Source organism: Haliotis rufescens, unplaced genomic scaffold (assembly GCF_023055435.1).
Source record: "Haliotis rufescens isolate VD_foot unplaced genomic scaffold, xgHalRufe1.0.p SCAF_7, whole genome shotgun sequence".
In the NCBI taxonomy this organism is placed as follows: Eukaryota; Metazoa; Mollusca; class Gastropoda; order Lepetellida; family Haliotidae; genus Haliotis; species Haliotis rufescens.
This window is the reverse complement of record NW_025964361.1, coordinates 16,507,261-16,529,468: the sequence shown is the minus strand read 5'-3', so window position 1 is coordinate 16,529,468 and position 22,208 is coordinate 16,507,261. Positions and strand designations below refer to the sequence as shown.

Sequence of the window (22,208 nt, the reverse complement as noted above, 5' to 3'; positions counted from 1 at the left end):
TTCGATACTTCATGTACCTTCACAACATGTACCCACTTTAGTTCCCTAGTTCGATACTTTGTGTTCCTTCATAACATGTACCCAGTATAGTTCCCTAGTTCGATACTTTATGTACCTTCATAACATGTACCCAGTATAGTTCCCTAGTTCAATACTTCCTGTACATTAGTTCGATACTTCATGGACCTTCACAACATGTACCCGCCATAGTTCACTACTTCGATACTTTATGTACCTTCACAACATGTACCCAGCATAGTTCCCTTGTTTGATACTTCATGTACCTTCACAACATGTACCCACTCTAGTTCCCTAGTTCAATACTTCATGTACCTTCACAACATGTACCCAGCATAGTTCCCTTGTTTGATACTTCATGTACCTTCACAACATGTACCCACTCTAGTTCCCTAGTTCGATACTTCATGTACCTTCACAACATGTACCCAGCATAGTTCCCTTGTTTGATACTTCATGTACCTTCACAACATGTACCCAGCATAGTTCCCTTGTTTGATACTTCATGTACCTTCACAACATGTACCCAGCATAGTTCCCTTGTTTGATACTTCATGTACCGTCATAACAAGTACCATCTATAGTTTCCTTTGTGGCAGGGGTGGGGCATTGTCACTTTTTTACACTTTTATCATGATAACCTCATTCAATATACTTTATATAGGACGAAGTTATAAATATTTAGTTTTTTAGCTGATCGGAACTTGTCAAGCGAAAATGAAGTAGGTTGTAGGTGCTTATCGCGAGGATTGTGCTGACAAACCAATCAACACAATGTCTACGATTCTTTGATTCTAACCCATGGTGAGCGAAACCTGTCACAGCAAAGGCGTCAAGCTTGCCCAGTGTTAAAATGCTGGCTAAGAAATGTGTATGGGTGCTTCCTCACAGGGTTCTCACCTTCCGTACTAGTCACTGTGTGGTCAACAGGTGCCCCAGTTATGGCGGACGCTTGCATTGTCGATGATGATGCTGGAAAGTAATTATTGGAAACACAGTTTGATTTAATAACTTCATTCCTCTAAATGCTTCTCTTAAATAGAGACAAACATTTCATAAATGAAACTTTTCTTGTACTGAATCGCCATGTAATTTGTGGGTTTCACATCACGACCAAGTCACACATGAACCACAAAGCTAAGACGTTTAACAATCTGTTTTGTAGTTTTTAGCCCACACGTGCTACCTGTGAAATAACACCCAATTCCACAGGGAACGGCTCTTTGCAAAGTAAATTGTATCAGCGTTAGCCAGGTCCACTATTTATGTAGCAATTGTTTGTGGTATACATGTATTCGCATGGCTGAAGGAACTATATATTCATGGTGCTGTGATAGTACAAGCCTACACACATCATAACTTTTGACTGGTGCTAGGTATGTAGAAATGTAAGTACCACATGCAGTGTTGCAGTTAAAGATTAACATAGACATACACAACACATACCAACAGCTGCCTCCTTACAGTCCTCGTCAAACATGCCATCATAGTCCCCATCTGCAGGTAGAAACTCATGTAGGAATTACACTTTCAAATACCAAACAACATTCAAAATGATACCCATTTTCAAAGACGCGTCAAAGTGGTTATGATTCGAGTACGAAGTCAAAGAAAGGGAACATTGCAAGTACATATTTCTCATAGTGTTTTGTGATACACATACCAGGATAGCTAGTTACTTGTATAAACTATACCTTGCACATTGTGTTAGATTGTAACATTTATGTTGTTTTCACCTGGTCTGTGTTACCGCATCATTGTTGTTTCCTTACTGTAACAATTAGTCGATGCTATATCAACTTGTCAGTGTTACGGCATTATCGCTGTTTCCCTTAGTTACTACATCAAGTAGACTGTGTTACGGCATTATCGTTGTTTCCTTACTACATCAAGTAGACTGTGTTACAGCATTATCGTTGTTTCCTTACTACATCAACTAGACTGTGTTACGGCATTATCGTTGTTTCCTTACTACATCAACTAGACTGTGTTACAGCATTATCGTTGTTTCCTTACTACATCAAGTAGACTGTGTTACAGCATTATCGTTGTTTCCTTACTACATCAACTAGTCTGTGTAACGGCATTATCGTTGTTTCCTTACTACATCAACTAGACTGTGCTCAAGCATTATCGTTATTTCCTTACTACATCAACTAATCAGTGTTACGGCATTATCATTGTTTCCTTACTACATCAATTATTCAGTGTTACGGCATTATCGTTGTTTCCTTTAGTAACTACATCAACTAGACTGTGTTACGGCATTATCGTTGTTTCCTTACTACATCAACAAGACTGTGTTACGGCATTATCGTTGTTTCCTTACTACATCAACTAGACTGTGTTACGGAATTATCGTTGTTTCCTTACTACATCAACTAGACTGTGTTACGGCATTATCGTTGTTTCCTTACTACATCAACTAGACTGTGTTACGGCATTATCGTTGTTTCCTTACTACATCAAGTAGACTGTGTGACGGCATAATCGCTGTTTCCTTACTACATCAACTAATCAGTGTTATGGCATTATCGCTGTTTCCCTGAGTTACTACACCAACTAGACTGTGTTACAGCATTATCTCTGTTTCCTTTAGTCACTAGATCAACTAGTCAGTGTTACGGCATTATCGCTATTTTCTTACGAAATAAATTAGACTGTTTTACGGCATTATTGTTGTTTCCTTACTATATCAACTAGTGAGTGTTATAGCATTATCGCTGTTTCCTTTAGTTACTACATCAACTGGTCAGTGTTACTGACATCAACTAGTCAGTGTTACGCCATTATCGCTGTTTCCCTTAGTTACTACATCAACTAGTCAGTGTTACGGCATTATCGTTGTTTCCTTTAGTTACTACATCAAGTAGACTGTGTTATGGCATTATCGCTGTTTCCTTACTACATCAAGTAGACTGTGTTACGGCATTATCGTTGTTTCCTTTAGTTACTACATCAAGTAGACTGTGTTACGCCATTATCGCTGTTTCCCTTAGTTACTACATCAACTAGTCAGTGTTACGGCATTATCGCTGTTTCCCTTAGTTACTGCATCACCTAGACTGTGTTATGGCATTATCGTTGTTTCCTTTAGTTACTACATCAAGTAGACTGTGTTACGCCATTATCGCTGTTTCCCTTAGTTACTACATCAAGTAGACTGTGTTATGGCATTATCGCTGTTTCCCTAAGTTACTACATCAAGTAGACTGTGTTACGGCATTATCGCTGTTTCGCTTAGTCACTAGATCAACTAGTCAGTGTTACGGCATTATCATTGTGTCCTTACTACATCAACTAGACTGTGTTACAGCATTATCGTTGTTTCCTTACTACATCAACTAGACTGTGTTACGGCATTATCGTTGTTTCCTTACTACATCAACTAGACTGTGTTACACCATTATCGTTGTTTCTCTTTAGTAACTACATCAACTAGACTGTGTTACAGCATTATCGTTGTTTCCTTACTACATCAACTAGACTGTGTTACAGCATTATCGTTGTTTCTTTATATATCAAGTAGACTGTGTTACAGCATTATCGTTGTTTCCTTAAGTAACTACATCAACTAGACTGTTTTACGGCATTATCGTTGTTTCCTTACTACATCAACTAGACTGTGTTACGGGATTATCGTTGTTTCATTTAGTTACTACATCAACTGGTCAGTGTTACTGACATTAACTAGTCCGTGTTACGACATTATCGCTGTTTCATTTAGTTAGTACAGTGACTAGTTAGTAATAACATATTATCGTTTTTTTAGGGGCGGTCGGGTAGCCTAGTGGTTAAAGCGCTCGCTCGTCACGCCGAAGACCCGGCTTCGAATCCCGACATGAGTACAATGTGTGAAGCCCATTTCTGGTGTCCCCCGCCGTGATATTGCTGGAATATTGCTAAGAGCGACGTAAAACCAAACTCACTCACTCACTATTATCGTTTTTACCTTACTACAGCAACTAGTCACTGTTACCACATGATTGTTGTTTCCTTACTGTAAGGGTTAGACGATGCTCCCGGATTATCACTGTAAGTTTAGTAAAGGGCTGCATGTGTACATTTTGCTGCCCGAGACATTTTAACGCTATCATTCACACATGACCTATTGTTACTGTGACAACTCGCGCATACCGTCTGAGATGCCAATGGTGCAGTTCTCCTCATCAATCAATCCGTCACAGTCGTTGTCGATGTTGTCTCCAGGAACTGATGGCGTCAATACACACGGCTGAAAAGAAGATAACAGTTTCTGCATACAATAATGATGGTCATAGTAATTAGGCAGGTAACAGGTGTATTGAATGTAGTCAGACATTGCAACGTTCAGAAACTTCCCAGCCTTGTTTTGGTCTTCATGGTGAATGATTCAGATGAACAGTTAATTTATTAAACTTATGCCAAACAACATTCAGACTAGTTTGGGCGGTTTTTTTACCGTTGGCCTACACATCTGAGATCTGATTTTGTTGCTGGGGGGCAGTGTTGGCGGCCAACAGTGGCTGACATAATTATGAGAAGCAAGTTATCTCTGTAAATGAAAACAGTCTTTAGGATAAGATTTTCCAATAGAGTATCAATATCTTTGATGGAATTGCATTCATGCTGTGTCGTCGACAATAGCACACATGCACTACCTCGTCGAGAAACAGACATGGACCTTACAGAGAAATACCTGGTTGATTGCATCAAGTCTAAAGGCCAGCGGGAAGGAAAATGTCCCGGGTGCGAATAGAGCCATTCTGGTGGCAATGTGTCCACCAATGATAGACTCAGCTGATCCAGTAATATTATTTGTGACTCCTTTGTCAAACGTCGCAGAGGATGTGGCTAACATCATAGTTCCGGGTAGATTTTCCCAGTTCATAAAAACATTGTCGTTATAGAAGATATTGAAAGTATCTGACTGGTTGGCGATAACCAGGAGGTTTATTGTATCAACATTTGTTGGAGGTATAAACACATGGTCTTCGTTAGAGTATTGTTCAACTGGAATGACTAGCACCATCCCTCCGTCAATCGTAATGCTATATTCAACCATCAATTGCATAACCATGATTGGTTTGTCACTTTCTATCGTGCCTTTGTCCAGCAGCATAATGTCCTGGAACATCCCTTCAAATATTAAGAAATAAGGAGTGGAAGTTCCATTCATGTTGAAAGTAACCAGGGTGTTGTCCTGTGAAGCAATGATTCTGATGTGATCTCTACACGTGGCACAGACACTCAGCCGACCAGGTGTTTGGACAACTGCAGCTAAACGCCCAAGTGTTTGAAGAGGCATTAATTGTTCAATGACCATGTCTTTATTGGAACGTCCCATCACCCTGGTAAACTGACCCCCTGTAATGACGGCTACTGGCTTGGTTGCTGTAATCTTAGACCCCGTCATGTCAACTGCACTCAGTACCTGAGCGGATTCGTACATAGCCAGACTAATAATAATAGTCTCCCCGTGCACATATTCAGCTCCATCATAGGTGACCACGTGACTTTTGTTCACAAGCTTAAGTAGAACTGTCACGACAGTGTCTGGATGAGCAGCAGAGATGTCAATGAAACACATGTTGTCTTCACAATAAGTCGCAGCAATGTACTCTCTACCAAGCCCGTCTATGGGCAGAGCTCTGAAAGCTCCCCCAGAGTAATCCGGTGATGGATCAGCCGACAGAATCATAAGTGATACTTCTTCCGATGCTTCTAGTAGCAGGGTGTTATTGGAAGAACTTGATCCGTTCACTTGAAAGGAATACGGGACGTCAAAGCTGTGGCTTGTCCCTGCAACACAACACCACTGGTGACACAGGGTATAACGAATATTGACAACGAATACAGACACACTGAAATGCTGAAAGCCAGGACTAAACCTCGAGCTCTGGCAACACATGACGTTTTTCCTTTGGCCTGAACTTTTCTGAAAAAAGGAAAAAGGAAATAGAACCAATACAAGATAACTAACATTATCATAATATATATCGTTTTAACATGTAGATATCTTTATTTAAACACATAATCTTCCACACAATTGTTCGCACCGACATATGCAGCCCCATGTACTGCCAGTCCCAACTGCCCCGGGTGTAGCACATGACAACTCGCCTGGCCCGTGTGTAGCACATGACATCTCACCTGGCCGGGTGTAACACATGACAACTCACCTGACCCGGGTGTAACACAAGACAACTCCGTGGCCCGGGTGTAGCACATGACAACTCGCCTGGCCCGGGTGTAGCACGTGAGTACTCACCTATCCGGGGTGTAGACGGTGACAACTCCCCTGACCCGGGTGTAGCACATGACAACTCACCTGACCGAGTTGTAGCACATGACAACTCACCTGAGATAGTGTAGCACATGACAACTCACCTCACCCGGGTGTAACATATGACAACTCACCTGACCCGTTTGTAACACATCACAACTCACCTGCCCCGGGTGTAGCACATGACAACTCACCTGACAGGGTTTAACACATGACAACTCATCTCATCCGGGTGTAGCACATGACAACTAGCCTGGAAGAGTGTTACACGTAACAACTCACCTCAACTGCGTGTAACACATGACAACTCACCTGACCGGGTTTTAGCACATGACAACTCCCCTGGCCCGGTCGTAGCACATGACAACTTCCCTGACCCGGGTGTAGCACATGACAACTCACCTGACAGAGTGTAGCACATGACAACTCACCTGACAGGGTGTAGCACATGACAACTCATCTCATCTGGGTGTAGCACATGACAACTAGCCTGGAAGAGTGTTACACGTAACAACTCACCTCAACCGGGTGTAACACATGACAACTCACCTGACCGGGTTTTAGCACATGACAACTCCCCTGGCCCGGTCGTAGCACATGACAACTTCCCTGACCCGGGTGTAGCACATGACAACCAACCTAACAGGGTGTAGCACATGACAACTCACCTCACCCGGGTGTAACATATGACAACTCGCCTGACCCGTGTGTAACACAACACATCTCACCTGCCCCTGGTGTAGCACATGACAACTCACCTGACCGGATTGTAGCACATGACAACTCACCTAGTCCGGGTGTAGCACATGACAACTCACCTGACCCGTGTGTAACACATGACAACTCACCTGACAGGGTGTAGCACATGACAACCCACCTCACAGGGTTTAGCACATGACAAGTCACCTCACCCGGGTGTCACATATGACAACTCGCCTGACCCGTGTGTAACACATCACAACTCACCTTGCCCGGGTGTAGCACATGACAACCCACCTAACATGGTGTAGCACATGACAACTCACCTGACAGAGTGTAGCACATGACAACTCACCTCACGCGGGTGTAACATATGACAACTCGCCTGACCGGTGTGTAACACAACACATCTCACCTGGCCCGGGTGTAGCACATGACAACTCACCTGACAGAGTGTAGTACGTGACAACTCACCTGCCCCGGGTGAAGCACATGACAACTCACCTCACCCGGGTGTAACATATGACAACTGACCTCACCCGGGTGTAACATATGACAACTCGCCTGACCCGTGTGTAACACAACACATCTCACCTGGCCCGGGTGTAGCACATGCCAACTCACCTGACAGAGTGAAGCACGTGACAACTCACCTGCTCGGGTGAAGCACATGACAACTCACCTGACAGAGTGTAGCACATGACAACTCACCTGACAGAGTGTAGCTCATGACAACTCACCTCACCCGGGTGTAGCACATGACAACTCACCTCACCCGTGTGTAACACATCACAAATCACCTGGCCCGGGTGTAGCACATGACAACTGACCTGACAGATTAGCACGTGACGACTCAACTGGCCCGGATGTAGCACGTGACAACTCACCTCACCCGTGTGTAACATATGACAACTCACCTGGAAGAGTGTAGCACGTAACAACTCACCTGACCGGGTTGAAGCACATGAGGACTCACCTCACCCGGGTGTAGCACATGACAACTCACCTCACCCGTGTGTAACACATCACAAATCACCTGGCCCGGGTGTAGCATATGACAACTGACCTGACAGATTAGCACATGACGACTCAACTGGCCCGGATGTAGCACATGACAACTCACCTCACCCGTGTGTAATATATGACAACTCACCTAACAGAGTGTAGCACGTGACAGCTCACCTGCCCCAGGTGTAGCACATGACAATTCACCTCACCCGGTGTAGCACATAACAACTCACCTCACCCGGATGTAACACATCACAACTCACCTAGCCCGGGTGTAGCGCATGACAACTCACCTGACAGAGTGTAGCACGTGACAACTCACCTGCCCCGGGTGTAGCACATGACAACTCCCCTGGCCGAGTTGTAGCACATGACAACTCACCTGGCCCGGTCGTAGCACATGACAACTTCCCTGACCCGGGTGTAGCACATGACAACCCACCTAACATGGTGTAGCACATGACAACTCACCTGACAGAGTGTAGCACATGACAACTCACCTCACCCGGGTGTAACATATGACAACTCGCCTGACCGGTGTGTAACACAACACATCTCACCTGGCCCGGGTGTAGCACATGACAACTCACCTGACAGAGTGTAGTACGTGACAACTCACCTGCCCCGGGTGAAGCACATGACAACTCACCTCACCCGGGTGTAACATATGACAACTGACCTCACCCGGGTGTAACATATGACAACTCGCCTAACCCGTGTGTAACACAACACATCTCACCTGGCCCGGGTGTAGCACATGCCAACTCACCTGACAGAGTGAAGCACGTGACAACTCACCTGCTCGGGTGAAGCACATGACAACTCACCTCACCCGGGTGTAACATATGACAACTCGCCTGACCTGGGTGTAACACATAACAACTCACCTGACCTGTGTAGCACATGACAACTCGCCTGGCCCGGGTGTAGCACATGACAACTCACCTGACAGGGTGTAGCACATGACAACTCACCTGGAAGAGCATTGCATGTAACAACTCACCTCACCCGGATGTAACACTTGACAACCCACCTAACATGGTGTAGCACATGACAACTCACCTGACAGAGTGTAGCACATGACAACTCACCTCACCCGGGTGTAACATATGACAACTCGCCTGACCTGTGTAGCACATGACAACTCGCCTGGCCCGGGTGTAGCACATGACAACTCACCTGACAGGGTGTAGCACATGACAACTCACCTGGAAGAGCATTGCATGTAACAACTCACCTCACCCGGATGTAACACTTGACAACTCATCTGACCGGGTTGTAGCACATGACAACTTACCTCACCCGGTTGTAACACATCACAACTCACCTGCCCCTGGTGAAGCAGATGACAACTCACCTGACAGGGTGTAGCAAATGACAACTCACCTGGAAGAGTGTAGCCTGTAGCAACTCACCTCACCCGGGTGTAACATATGACAACTCACTTAGCCCGGGTTGTAGCACATGACAACTCGACTGATCCGTGTGTAACACATCACAACTCACCTGGCCCGGGTGTAGAACATGACAACTCACCTGACAGAGTGTAGCACGTGACAACTCACCTGACAGGGTGTAACACATGACAACTCACCGGGAAGAGTGTAGCACATAATAACAACTTAGCTCACCCGGATGTAAGACATGACAACTCACCTGACCAGGTTGTAGCACATGACAACTCACTTAGCCCGGGTGTAGCACATGACAACTCGCCTGACCTGGGTGTAACACATCACAACTCACCTGGCCCGGGTGTAGCACATGACAACTCACCTAACAGAGTGTAGCACGTGTTAACTCACCTGCCACGGGTGTTGCACATGACAACTCACCTCACCCGGATGTAACATATGACAACTCGCCTGACCTGGGTGTAACACATGACAACTCACCTGGCCCGGATGTAGCACATGACAACTCGCCTGGCCCGGGTGTAGCACATGACAACTCTCCTGGCCCGGGTGTACCACATGACAACTCGCCTGACCCGGGTTGTAGCACATGACAACTCCCCTGGCCCAGGTGAAGCACATGACAACTCGCCTGGCCCGGGTGTAGCACATGACAACTCCCCTGACCCAGGTGTAGCACATGACAACTAGCCCGGCCCGGGTGTAGCACATGACAACTCACCTGATCCGGGTTGTAGAACGTGACAACTCACCTGACCCATGTGTAACACATGACAACTCGCCTGACCCGGGTGTAGCACATGACAACTGACCTGATCCGGGTTGTAGCACATGATAACTCACCTGACCCGCGTGTAACACATGATTACTCACCTGACAGGGTGTAGCACATGACAACTCGACTGCCCTGGATGTAGCACATGACAACTCACCTGACATGGTGTAGCACATGACAACTCACCTCACCCGGGTATAACATATGACAACTCGCCTGACCTGGGTGTAACACATGACAACTCACCTGACCCGTTTGTAGCCCTCGACAACTCACCTGGCCCGGGTGTAGCACATGACAACTCACCTGACAAGGTGTAGCACGTAACAACTCCCCTGGCCCGGGTGTAGCACGTGACAACTCACCTGACCAGGTTGTAGCACATGACAACTCACCTGGCCCGGGTGTAGCACATGACAACTCCCCTGACCCGGGTGTAACACATGACAACTAGACTGGACCGGGTGTAGCACATGACAATTCAACTGATCCGGGTTGTAGCACGTGACAACTCACCTGATCTATGTGTAACACATGACAACTCACCTGACATAGTGTAGCACATGACAACTCACCTGGCCCGGGTGTAGCACATGACAACTCAACTGAAAGAGTGTAGCACATGACAACTCACCTGACAGGGTGTAGCACATGACAACTCACCTAGAAGAGTGTAGCACCTAACAACTCACCTCACCCGGGTGTAACACATGACAACCCACCTAACAGGGTGTAGCACATGACAACTCGCCTGACAGAGTGTAGCACATGAGAACTCGCCTGGTCCGGGTGTAACACATGACAACTCGCCTGGGCCGCGTGTAACACATGACAACTCACCTGACAGAGTCCGTGTAGTGTTGACTTGCCCTGGGAGATTGGGTGTCTGCAATGTGACGTCGACGCCGGGTTTAGATAGATATACAGCCACAGTTAGGGCAGGATCAGGGGTATGGTAGGGGAACACAAACACAAATCTTGTTCCATAGACATCTCGGTCACCTGCACAAAGAAATTACTCTTAAATGCAGTTTCCCCAGTGCAACCATGTACATGTCAATTAATCAAGGACAATTAATCATGTTTGATAGACAAACCTGTTCAGTATAAAAAATGCAATCCATTTGAATTTGCGGTTTAGCATGAAGCTCTTTATAGAGAAAATAGCATTTATATCAGCTACGTGTATACCCATGCACTTACCTGACACAATGACAGAGCAGTCCTTCCCAACATAATCTGAAAGGAAAGTGGTTGATACAGTCGCCAAATACAATACGGTGTCTACAATAGCACCTACTCAGAGACACACTCAGAGTGCTATATGGCGGCGGTCTGTGAATCGAGTCTAGACCAGGTTACAGTGGGTGAGATGATGAGCATCGAGCTACAGAGCTCATGTGTAATACGTACAGACTCAGTTGGTGAAACAGCTGATGTGGGATACGTACAGAATCCGTGGGTGAAACTGAGCTGATGTGTAATACGTACAGATTCAGTGGGTGAAACTGAGCTGATGTGTAATACGTACAGACTCAGTGGGTGAAACAGCAGATGTGGTATACGTACAGACTCAGTGGGTGAAACAGAGCGGATGTGTAATACGTACAGATTCAGTGGGTGAAACAGCAGATGTGCAATACGTACAGATTCAGTGGGTGAAACAGCGGTTGTGTAATACGTACAGATTCAGTGGGTGAAACAGCAGATGTGTAATACGTACAGATTCAGTGGGTGAAACTGAGCTGATGTGTAATACGTACAGATTCAGTGGGTGAAACAGCAGATGTGTAATACGTACAGATTCAGTGGGTGAAACTGAGCTGATGTGTAATACGTACAGATTCAGTGGATGAAACAGCAGATGTGTAATACGTACAGACTCAGTGGGTGAAACAGAGCGGATGTGTAATACGTACAGATTCAGTGGGTGAAACAGCAGATATGTAAACCGTACAGATTCAGTGGGTGAAACTGAGCTGATGTGTAATGCGTACAGATTCAGTGGGTGAAACAGCAGACGTGCAATACGTACAGACTCAGTGGGTGAAACTGAGCTGATGTGTAATACGTACAGACTCAGTGGGTGAAACAGAGCTGATGTGTAATACGTACAGATTCAGGGGGTGAAACAGCAGATGTGTAATACGTACAGATTCAGTGGGTGAAACTGAGCTGATGTGTAATACGTACAGATTCAGGGGGTGAAACAGCAGATGTGTAATACGTACAGATTCAGTGGGTGAAACTGAGCTGATGTGTAATACGTACAGACTCAGTGGGTGAAACTGAGCTGATGTGTAATACGTACAGACTCAGTGGGTGAAACAGCAGATGTGGGATACGTACAGACTCAGTGGGTGAAACTGAGCTGATGTGTAATACGTACAGATTTAGTGGGGAAACAGCTGATGTGTAATACGTACAGACTCAGTGGATGAAACAGATCTGAAGTGGGATACGTGCAGAATCAGTTGGTGAAACAGAGCTGATGTGGGATACATACAGACTCAGTGGGTGAAACAGAGCTGATGTGGGATACATACAGACTCAGTGGATGAAACAGATCTGAAGTGGGATGCGTGCAGAGTCTGTGGTTGAAACAGAGCTGATGTGGGATAGATACAGACTCAGTGGGTGAAACAGAGCTGATGTGGGATACATACAGACTCAGTTGGTGAAACAGAGCTGATGTGTAATACGTACAGATTCAGTGGGTGAAACAGAGCTGATGTGTAATACGTACAGATTCAGTGGGTGAAACAGCAGATGTGTAATACGTACAGATTCAGTGGGTGAAACTGAGCTGATGTGTAATACGTACAGATTCAATGGGTGAAACTGAGCAGATGTCAAATACGTACAGATTCAGTGGGTATAACTGAGCTGATGTGTAATACGTACAGATTCAGTGGGGAAACAGCTGATGTGTAATACGTACAGACTCAGTGGATGAAACAGATCTGAAGTGGGATACGTGCAGACACAGTGGGTGAAACAGAGCTGATGTGGGATACATACAGACTCAGTGGGTGAAACAGAGCTGATGTGGGATACATACAGACTCAGTGGGGGAAACAGAGCTGATGTGGGATACATACAGACTCAGTGGGTGAAAACGCTAATGTGGGATACGCACACACTCCGTGGATGAAAAAGGCTGATGTGGGATACGTGCAGACTCAGTTGGAGAGCTGACGTAGCACATACTTAGAGACGCAATCAGAGTGCTATATGTGAATCGGGTCTAGACCAGGCAATCTAGTAATTGAGATAATGAGCATCGATCTACAGAACTGATGTGGGATACGCACAGACTCAGTGGGTTAAAACAGAGCTGATGTGGGATACGTACAGACTCAGTGGGTGAAACAGAGCTGATGTGGGATACGTACAGACTCAGTGGGTGAAACAGCTGATGTGGGATACGTACAGACTCAGTGGGGAAACAGCAGATGTGCGATACGTACAGACTCAGTGTGTTAAAATAGAGCTGATGTGGGATACTTACAGACTCAGTGGGGAAACAGCAGATGTGGGAGACGTACAAACTCAGTGGGGAAACAGAGCTGATGTGTGATACGTACAGACTCAGAGGGTGAGACAGTTGATGTGGGATACTTACAGACTCAGTGGGTTAAAACAGAGCTGATGTGGGATACGTACTAACTGAGCGGGTGAAACAGCTGATGTAGGATACGTACAGACTCAGTGGGTGAAACAGAGCTGATGTGGGAGACGTACAGACTCAGTGGGTGAAACAGAGCTTAGGTGTAATACGTACAGACTCAGTGGGTGAAACAGCTAATGTAGGATACGTTCAGACTCAGTGGGTGAAACAGAGCTGATATGGGATACGTACAGACTCAGTGGGTGAAACAGCAGATGTCGGATACGTACAGACTCAGTGGGTGAAACAGAGCTTAGGTGTAATACATACAGACTCAGTGGGTGAAACAGCTGATGTAGGATACGTACAGACTCAGTGGGTGAAATAGAGGTGATGTGGGATACGTACAGACTCAGTGGGTGAAACAGCAGATGTGGGATACGTACAGTCTCAGTGGGGAAGCAGCAGATGTGCGATACGTACAGTCTCAGTGGGGAAGCAGCAGATGTGGGATACGTACAGACTCAGTGGGGAAACAGCAGATGTCGGATACGTACAGACTCAGTTGGGAAACAGAGCTGATGTGGGATACGTACAGACTCAGTGGGTGAAACAGCTGATGTGGGATACGTACAGACTCAGTGGGTGAAATAGAGGTGATGTGGGATACATACAGACTCAGTGGGTGAAACAGCTGATGTGGGATACGTACAGACTCAGTGGGTGAAATAGAGGTGATGTGGGATACATACAGACTCAGTGGGTGAAACAGAGCTGATGTGGGATACGTACAGACTCAGTGGGTGAAACAGAGCTGATGTGGGATACATACAGACTCAGTGGGTGAAACAGCTGATGTGGGATACGTACAGACTCAGTGGGGAAACAGCAGATGTGCGATACGTACAGACTCAGTGTGTTAAAATAGAGCTGTTGTGGGATACTTACAGACTCAGTGGGGAAACAGCAGATGTGGGAGACGTACAGACTCAATGGGGAAACAGAGCTGATGTGTGATACGTACAGACTCAGAGGGTGAGACAGTTGATGTGGGATACTTACAGACTCAGTGGGTTAAAATAGAGCTGATGTGGGATACGTACTAACTGAGCGAGTGAAACAGTTGATGTGGGATACGTACAGACTCAGTGGGTGAAACAGCTAATGTAGGATACGTACAGACTCAGTGGGTGAAACAGAGCTGATGTGGGATACGTACAGACTCAGTGGGTGAAACAGAGCTTAGGTGTAATACATACAGACTCAGTGGGTGAAACAGCTAATGTAGGATACGTTCAGACTCAGTGGGTGAAACAGAGCTGATGTGGGATACGTACAGACTCAGTGGGTGAAGCAGCAGATGTGGGATACGTACAGACTCAGTGGGTGAAACAGAGCTTAGGTGTAATACATACAGACTCAGTGGGTGAAACAGCTGATGTAGGATACGTACAGACTCAGTGGGTGAAATAGAGGTGATGTGGGATACGTACAGACTCAGTGGGTGAAACAGCAGATGTCGGATACGTACAGTCTCAGTGGGGAAGCAGCAGATGTGGGATACGTACAGACTGAGTGGGTGAAACAGCTGATGTGGGATACGTACAGACTCAGTGGGTGAAACAGCTGATGTGGGATACGTACAGACTCAGTGGGTGAAATAGAGCTGATGTGGGATACATATAGACTCAGTGGGGGAAACAGAGCTGATGTGGGATACATACAGACTCAGTGGGTGAAAACGCTAATGTGGGATACGCACACACTCCGTGGATGAAACAGCTGATGTGGAATACGCACACACTCCGTGGATGAAAAAGGCTGATGTGGGATACGTGCAGACTCAGTTGGAGAGCTGACGCAGCACATACTTAGAGACGCAATCAGAGTGCTATATGTGAATCGGGTCTAGACCAGGCAATCTAGTAATTGAGATAATGAGCATCGATCTACAGAACTGATGTGGGATACGCACAGACTCAGTGGGTTAAAACAGAGCTGATGTGGGATACGTACAGACTCAGTGGGTGGAACAGAGCTGATGTGGGATACATACAGACTCAGTGGGTGAAACAGAGCTGATGTAGGATACGTACAGACTCAGTGGGTGAAACAGAGCTGATGTGGGATACGTACAGACTCAGTGTGTTAAAATAGAGCTGATGTGGGATACTTACAGACTCAGTGGGGAAACAGCAGATGTGGGAGACGTACAGACTCAGTGGGGAAACAGAGCTGATGTGTGATACGTACAGACTCAGAGGGTGAGACAGTTGATGTGGGATACGTACAGACTCAGTGGGTTAAAACAGAGCTGATGTGGGATACGTACTAACTGAGCGGGTGAAACAGTTGATGTGGGATACGTACAGACTCAGTGGGTGAAACAGCTGATGTAGGATACGTACAGACTCAGTGGGTGAAACAGAGCTGATGTGGGATACGTACAGACTCAGTGGGTGAAACAGAGCTGATGTGGGATACATACAGACTCAGTGGGTGAAACAGCTAATGTAGGATACGTTCAGACTCAGTGGGTGAAACAGAGCTGATGTGGGATACGTACAGACTCAGTGGGTGAAACAGAGCTGATGTGTGATACGTACAGACTCAGTGGGTGAAACTGAGCTGATGTGGGATACGTACAGACTCAGTGGGTGAAATAGAGCTGATGTGGGATACGTACAGACTCAGTGGGGAAACAGCAGATATGCGATACGTACAGACTCAGTGGGTTAAAATAGAGCTGATGTGGGATACTTACAGACTCAGTGGGGAAACAGCAGATGTGGGAGACGTACAAACTCAGTGGGGAAACAGAGCTGATGTGTGATACGTACAGACTCAGAGGGTGAGACAGTTGATGAGGGATACTTACAGACTCAGTGGGTTAAAACAGAGCTGATGTGGGATACGTACTAACTGAGCGGGTGAAACAGTTGATGTGGGATACGTACAGACTCAGTGGGTGAAACAGCTGATGTAGGATACGTACAGACTCAGTGGGGGAAACAGAGCTGATGTGGGATACGTACAGACTCAGTGGGTGAAACAGAGCTTAGGTGTAATACATACAGACTCAGTGGGTGAAACAGCTAATGTAGGATACGTTCAGACTCAGTGGGTGAAACAGAGCTGATGTGGGATACGTACAGACTGAGTGGGTGAAACAGCTGGTGTGGGATACGTACAGACTCAGTGGGTGAAACAGCTGATGTGGGATACGTACAGACTCAGTGGGTGAAATAGAGCTGATGTGGGATACATATAGACTCAGTGGGGGAAACAGAGCTGATGTGGGATACATACAGACTCAGTGGGTGAAAACGCTAATGTGGGATACGCACACACTCCGTGGATGAAACAGCTGATGTGGAATACGCACACACTCCGTGGATGAAAAAGGCTGATGTGGGATACGTGCAGACTCAGTTGGAGAGCTGACGCAGCACATACTTAGAGACGCAATCAGAGTGCTATATGTGAATCGGGTCTAGACCAGGCAATCTAGTAATTGAGATAATGAGCATCGATCTACAGAACTGATGTGGGATACGCACAGACTCAGTGGGTTAAAACAGAGCTGATGTGGGATACGTACAGACTCAGTGGGTGGAACAGAGCTGATGTGGGATACATACAGACTCAGTGGGTGAAACAGAGCTGATGTAGGATACGTACAGACTCAGTGGGTGAAACAGAGCTGATGTGGGATACGTACAGACTCAGTGTGTTAAAATAGAGCTGATGTGGGATACTTACAGACTCAGTGGGGAAACAGCAGATGTGGGAGACGTACAGACTCAGTGGGGAAACAGAGCTGATGTGTGATACGTACAGACTCAGAGGGTGAGACAGTTGATGTGGGATACTTACAGACTCAGTGGGTTAAAACAGAGCTGATGTGGGATACGTACTAACTGAGCGGGTGAAACAGTTGATGTGGGATACGTACAGACTCAGTGGGTGAAACAGCTGATGTAGGATACGTACAGACTCAGTGGGTGAAACAGAGCTGATGTGGGATACGTACAGACTCAGTGGGTGAAACAGAGCTGATGTGGGATACATACAGACTCAGTGGGTGAAACAGCTAATGTAGGATACGTTCAGACTCAGTGGGTGAAACAGAGCTGATGTGGGATACGTACAGACTCAGTGGGTGAAACAGAGCTGATGTGTGATACGTACAGACTCAGTGGGTGAAACTGAGCTGATGTGGGATACGTACAGACTCAGTGGGTGAAATAGAGCTGATGTGGGATACGTACAGACTCAGTGGGGAAACAGCAGATATGCGATACGTACAGACTCAGTGGGTTAAAATAGAGCTGATGTGGGATACTTACAGACTCAGTGGGGAAACAGCAGATGTGGGAGACGTACAAACTCAGTGGGGAAACAGAGCTGATGTGTGATACGTACAGACTCAGAGGGTGAGACAGTTGATGAGGGATACTTACAGACTCAGTGGGTTAAAACAGAGCTGATGTGGGATACGTACTAACTGAGCGGGTGAAACAGTTGATGTGGGATACGTACAGACTCAGTGGGTGAAACAGCTGATGTAGGATACGTACAGACTCAGTGGGGGAAACAGAGCTGATGTGGGATACGTACAGACTCAGTGGGTGAAACAGAGCTTAGGTGTAATACATACAGACTCAGTGGGTGAAACAGCTAATGTAGGATACGTTCAGACTCAGTGGGTGAAACAGAGCTGATGTGGGATACGTACAGACTCAGTGGGTGAAACAGCTGATGTGGGATACGTACAGACTCAGTGGGTGAAACAGCTGATGTGGGATACGTACAGACTCAGTGGGTGAAATAGAGCTGATGTGGGATACATATAGACTCAGTGGGGGAAACAGAGCTGATGTGGGATACATACAGACTCAGTGGGTGAAAACGCTAATGTGGGATACGCACACACTCCGTGGATGAAACAGCTGATGTGGAATACGCACACACTCCGTGGATGAAAAAGGCTGATGTGAGATACGTGCAGACTCAGTTGGAGAGCTGACGCAGCACATACTTAGAGACGCAATCAGAGTGCTATATGTGAATCGGGTCTAGACCAGGCAATCTAGTAATTGAGATAATGAGCATCGATCTACAGAACTGATGTGGGATACGCACAGACTCAGTGGGTTAAAACAGAGCTGATGTGGGATACGTACAGACTCAGTGGGTGGAACAGAGCTGATGTGGGATACATACAGACTCAGTGGGTGAAACAGAGCTGATGTAGGATACGTACAGACTCAGTGGGTGAAACAGAGCTGATGTGGGATACGTACAGACTCAGTGTGTTAAAATAGAGCTGATGTGGGATACTTACAGACTCAGTGGGGAAACAGCAGATGTGGGAGACGTACAGACTCAGTGGGGAAACAGAGCTGATGTGTGATACGTACAGACTCAGAGGGTGAGACAGTTGATGTGGGATACTTACAGACTCAGTGGGTTAAAACAGAGCTGATGTGGGATACGTACTAACTGAGCGGGTGAAACAGTTGATGTGGGATACGTACAGACTCAGTGGGTGAAACAGCTGATGTAGGATACGTACAGACTCAGTGGGTGAAACAGAGCTGATGTGGGATACGTACAGACTCAGTGGGTGAAACAGAGCTGATGTGGGATACATACAGACTCAGTGGGTGAAACAGCTAATGTAGGATACGTTCAGACTCAGTGGGTGAAACAGAGCTGATGTGGGATACGTACAGACTCAGTGGGTGAAACAGAGCTGATGTGTGATACGTACAGACTCAGTGGGTGAAACTGAGCTGATGTGGGATACGTACAGACTCAGTGGGTGAAATAGAGCTGATGTGGGATACGTACAGACTCAGTGGGGAAACAGCAGATATGCGATACGTACAGACTCAGTGGGTTAAAATAGAGCTGATGTGGGATACTTACAGACTCAGTGGGGAAACAGCAGATGTGGGAGACGTACAAACTCAGTGGGGAAACAGAGCTGATGTGTGATACGTACAGACTCAGAGGGTGAGACAGTTGATGAGGGATACTTACAGACTCAGTGGGTTAAAACAGAGCTGATGTGGGATACGTACTAACTGAGCGGGTGAAACAGTTGATTTGGGATACGTACAGACTCAGTGGGTGAAACAGCTGATGTAGGATACGTACAGACTCAGTGGGGGAAACAGAGCTGATGTGGGATACGTACAGACTCAGTGGGTGAAACAGAGCTTAGGTGTAATACATACAGACTCAGTGGGTGAAACAGCTAATGTAGGATACGTACAGACTCAGTGGGTGAAAAAGAGGTGATGTGGGATACGTACAGTCTCAGTGGGGAAACAGCAGATGTGGGATACGTACAGACTTAGTGGGGAAACAGCAGATGTCGGATACGTACAGACTCAGTTGGGAAACAGAACTGATGTGGGATACGTACAGACTCAGTGGGTGAAACAGCTGATGTGGGATACGTACAGACTCAGTGGGTGAAACAGAGCTGATGTGGGATACATACAGACTCAGTGGGGGAAACAGAGCTGATGTGGGATACATACAGACTCAGTGGGTGAAAACGCTAATGTGGGATACGCACACACTCCGTGGATGAAACAGCTGATGTGGATTACGCACACACTGCGTGGATGAAAAAGGCTGATGTGGGATACGTGCAGACTCAGTTGGAGAGCTGACGTAGCACATACTTAGAGACGCAATCAGAGTGCTATATGTGAATCGGGTCTAGACCAGGCAATCTAGTAATTGAGATAATGAGCATGGATCTACAGAACTGATGTGGGATACGCACAGACTCAGTGGGCTAAAACAGAGCTGATGTGGGATACGTACAGACTCAGTGGGTGAAACAGAGCTGATGTGGGATACGTACAGACTCAGTGGGTGAAACAGCTGATGTGGGATACTTACAGACTCAGTGGGGAAACAGCAGATATGCGATACGTACAGACTCAGTGGGTTAAAATAGAGCTGATGTGGGATACGTACAGACTCAGTGGGTGAAACAGCTTATGTAGAATACGTACAGACTCAGTGGGTGAAACAGAGCTGATGTGGGATACGTACAGACTCAGTGGGTGAAACAGAGCTTAGGTGTAATACATACAGACTCAGTGGGTGAAACAGTTAATGTGGGATACGTTCAGACTCAGTGGGTGAAACAGAGCTGATGTGGGATACGTACAGACTCAGTGGGTGAAACAGCAGATGTGTAATACGTACAGATTCAGTGGGTGAAACTGAGCTGATGTGTAATACGTACAGACTCAGTGGGTGAAACAGCAGATGTGGGATACGTACAGACTCAGTGGGTGAAAGTGAGCTGATGTGTAATACGTACAGATTCAGTGGGGAAACAGCTGATGTGTAATACGTACAGATTCAGTGGGTGAAACTGAGCTGATGTGTAATACGTACAGATTCAATGGGTGAAACTGAGCAGATGTGTAATACGTACAGATTCAGTGGGTATAACTGAGCTGATGTGTAATACGTACAGATTCAGTGGGGAAACAGCTGATGTGTAATACGTACAGACTCAGTGGATGAAACAGATCTGAAGTGGGATACGTGCAGACTCAGTGGGTGAAACAGAGCTGATGTGGGATACATACAGACTCAGTGGGTGAAACAGAGCTGATGTGGGATACATACAGACTCAGTGGGGGAAACAGAGCTGATGTGGGATACATACAGACTCAGTGGGTGAAAACGCTAATGTGGGATACGCACACACTCCGTGGATGAAACAGCTGATGTGGAATACGCACACACTCCGTGGATGAAAAAGGCTGATGTGGGATACGTGCAGACTCAGTTGGAGAGCTGACGCAGCACATACTTAGAGACGCAATCAGAGTGCTATATGTGAATCGGGTCTAGACCAGGCAATCTAGTAATTGAGATAATGAGCATCGATCTACAGAACTGATGTGGGATACGCACAGACTCAGTGGGTTAAAACAGAGCTGATGTGGGATACGTACAGACTCAGTGGGTGGAACAGAGCTGATGTGGGATACATACAGACTCAGTGGTTGAAACAGAGCTGATGTAGGATACGTACAGACTCAGTGGGTGAAACAGAGCTGATGTGGGATACGTACAGACTCAGTGTGTTAAAATAGAGCTGATGTGGGATACTTACAGACTCAGTGGGGAAACAGCAGATGTGGGAGACGTACACACTCAGTGGGGAAACAGAGCTGATGTGTGATACGTACAGACTCAGAGGGTGAGACAGTTGATGTGGGATACTTACAGACTCAGTGGGTTAAAACAGAGCTGATGTGGGATACGTACTAACTGAGCGGGTGAAACAGTTGATGTGGGATACGTACAGACTCAGTGGGTGAAACAGCTGATGTAGGATACGTACAGACTCAGTGGGTGAAACAGAGCTGA

At 46.4% G+C, this 22,208-nt stretch overlaps 1 protein-coding gene across 3 annotated transcripts in view; it reads right to left on the bottom strand.

The window, feature by feature from the left end:
* Positions 1 to 22,208, bottom strand: part of LOC124123795 — a 75,631-nt gene that overhangs the window by 3,966 nt on the left and 49,457 nt on the right. For all 3 annotated transcript variants that reach the window (XM_048387837.1, XM_048387839.1, XM_048387838.1), the window contains exons 5-10: positions 11,384 to 11,419; positions 11,021 to 11,182; positions 4,697 to 5,799; positions 4,156 to 4,252; positions 1,465 to 1,515; positions 919 to 990 (exon numbers count right to left, since the gene is read on the bottom strand). In XM_048387837.1, the coding sequence (XP_048243794.1) occupies positions 919 to 990; positions 1,465 to 1,515; positions 4,156 to 4,252; positions 4,697 to 5,799; positions 11,021 to 11,182; positions 11,384 to 11,419 (1,521 nt within the window). The remainder of the gene's footprint in view (positions 1 to 918; positions 991 to 1,464; positions 1,516 to 4,155; positions 4,253 to 4,696; positions 5,800 to 11,020; positions 11,183 to 11,383; positions 11,420 to 22,208) is intronic.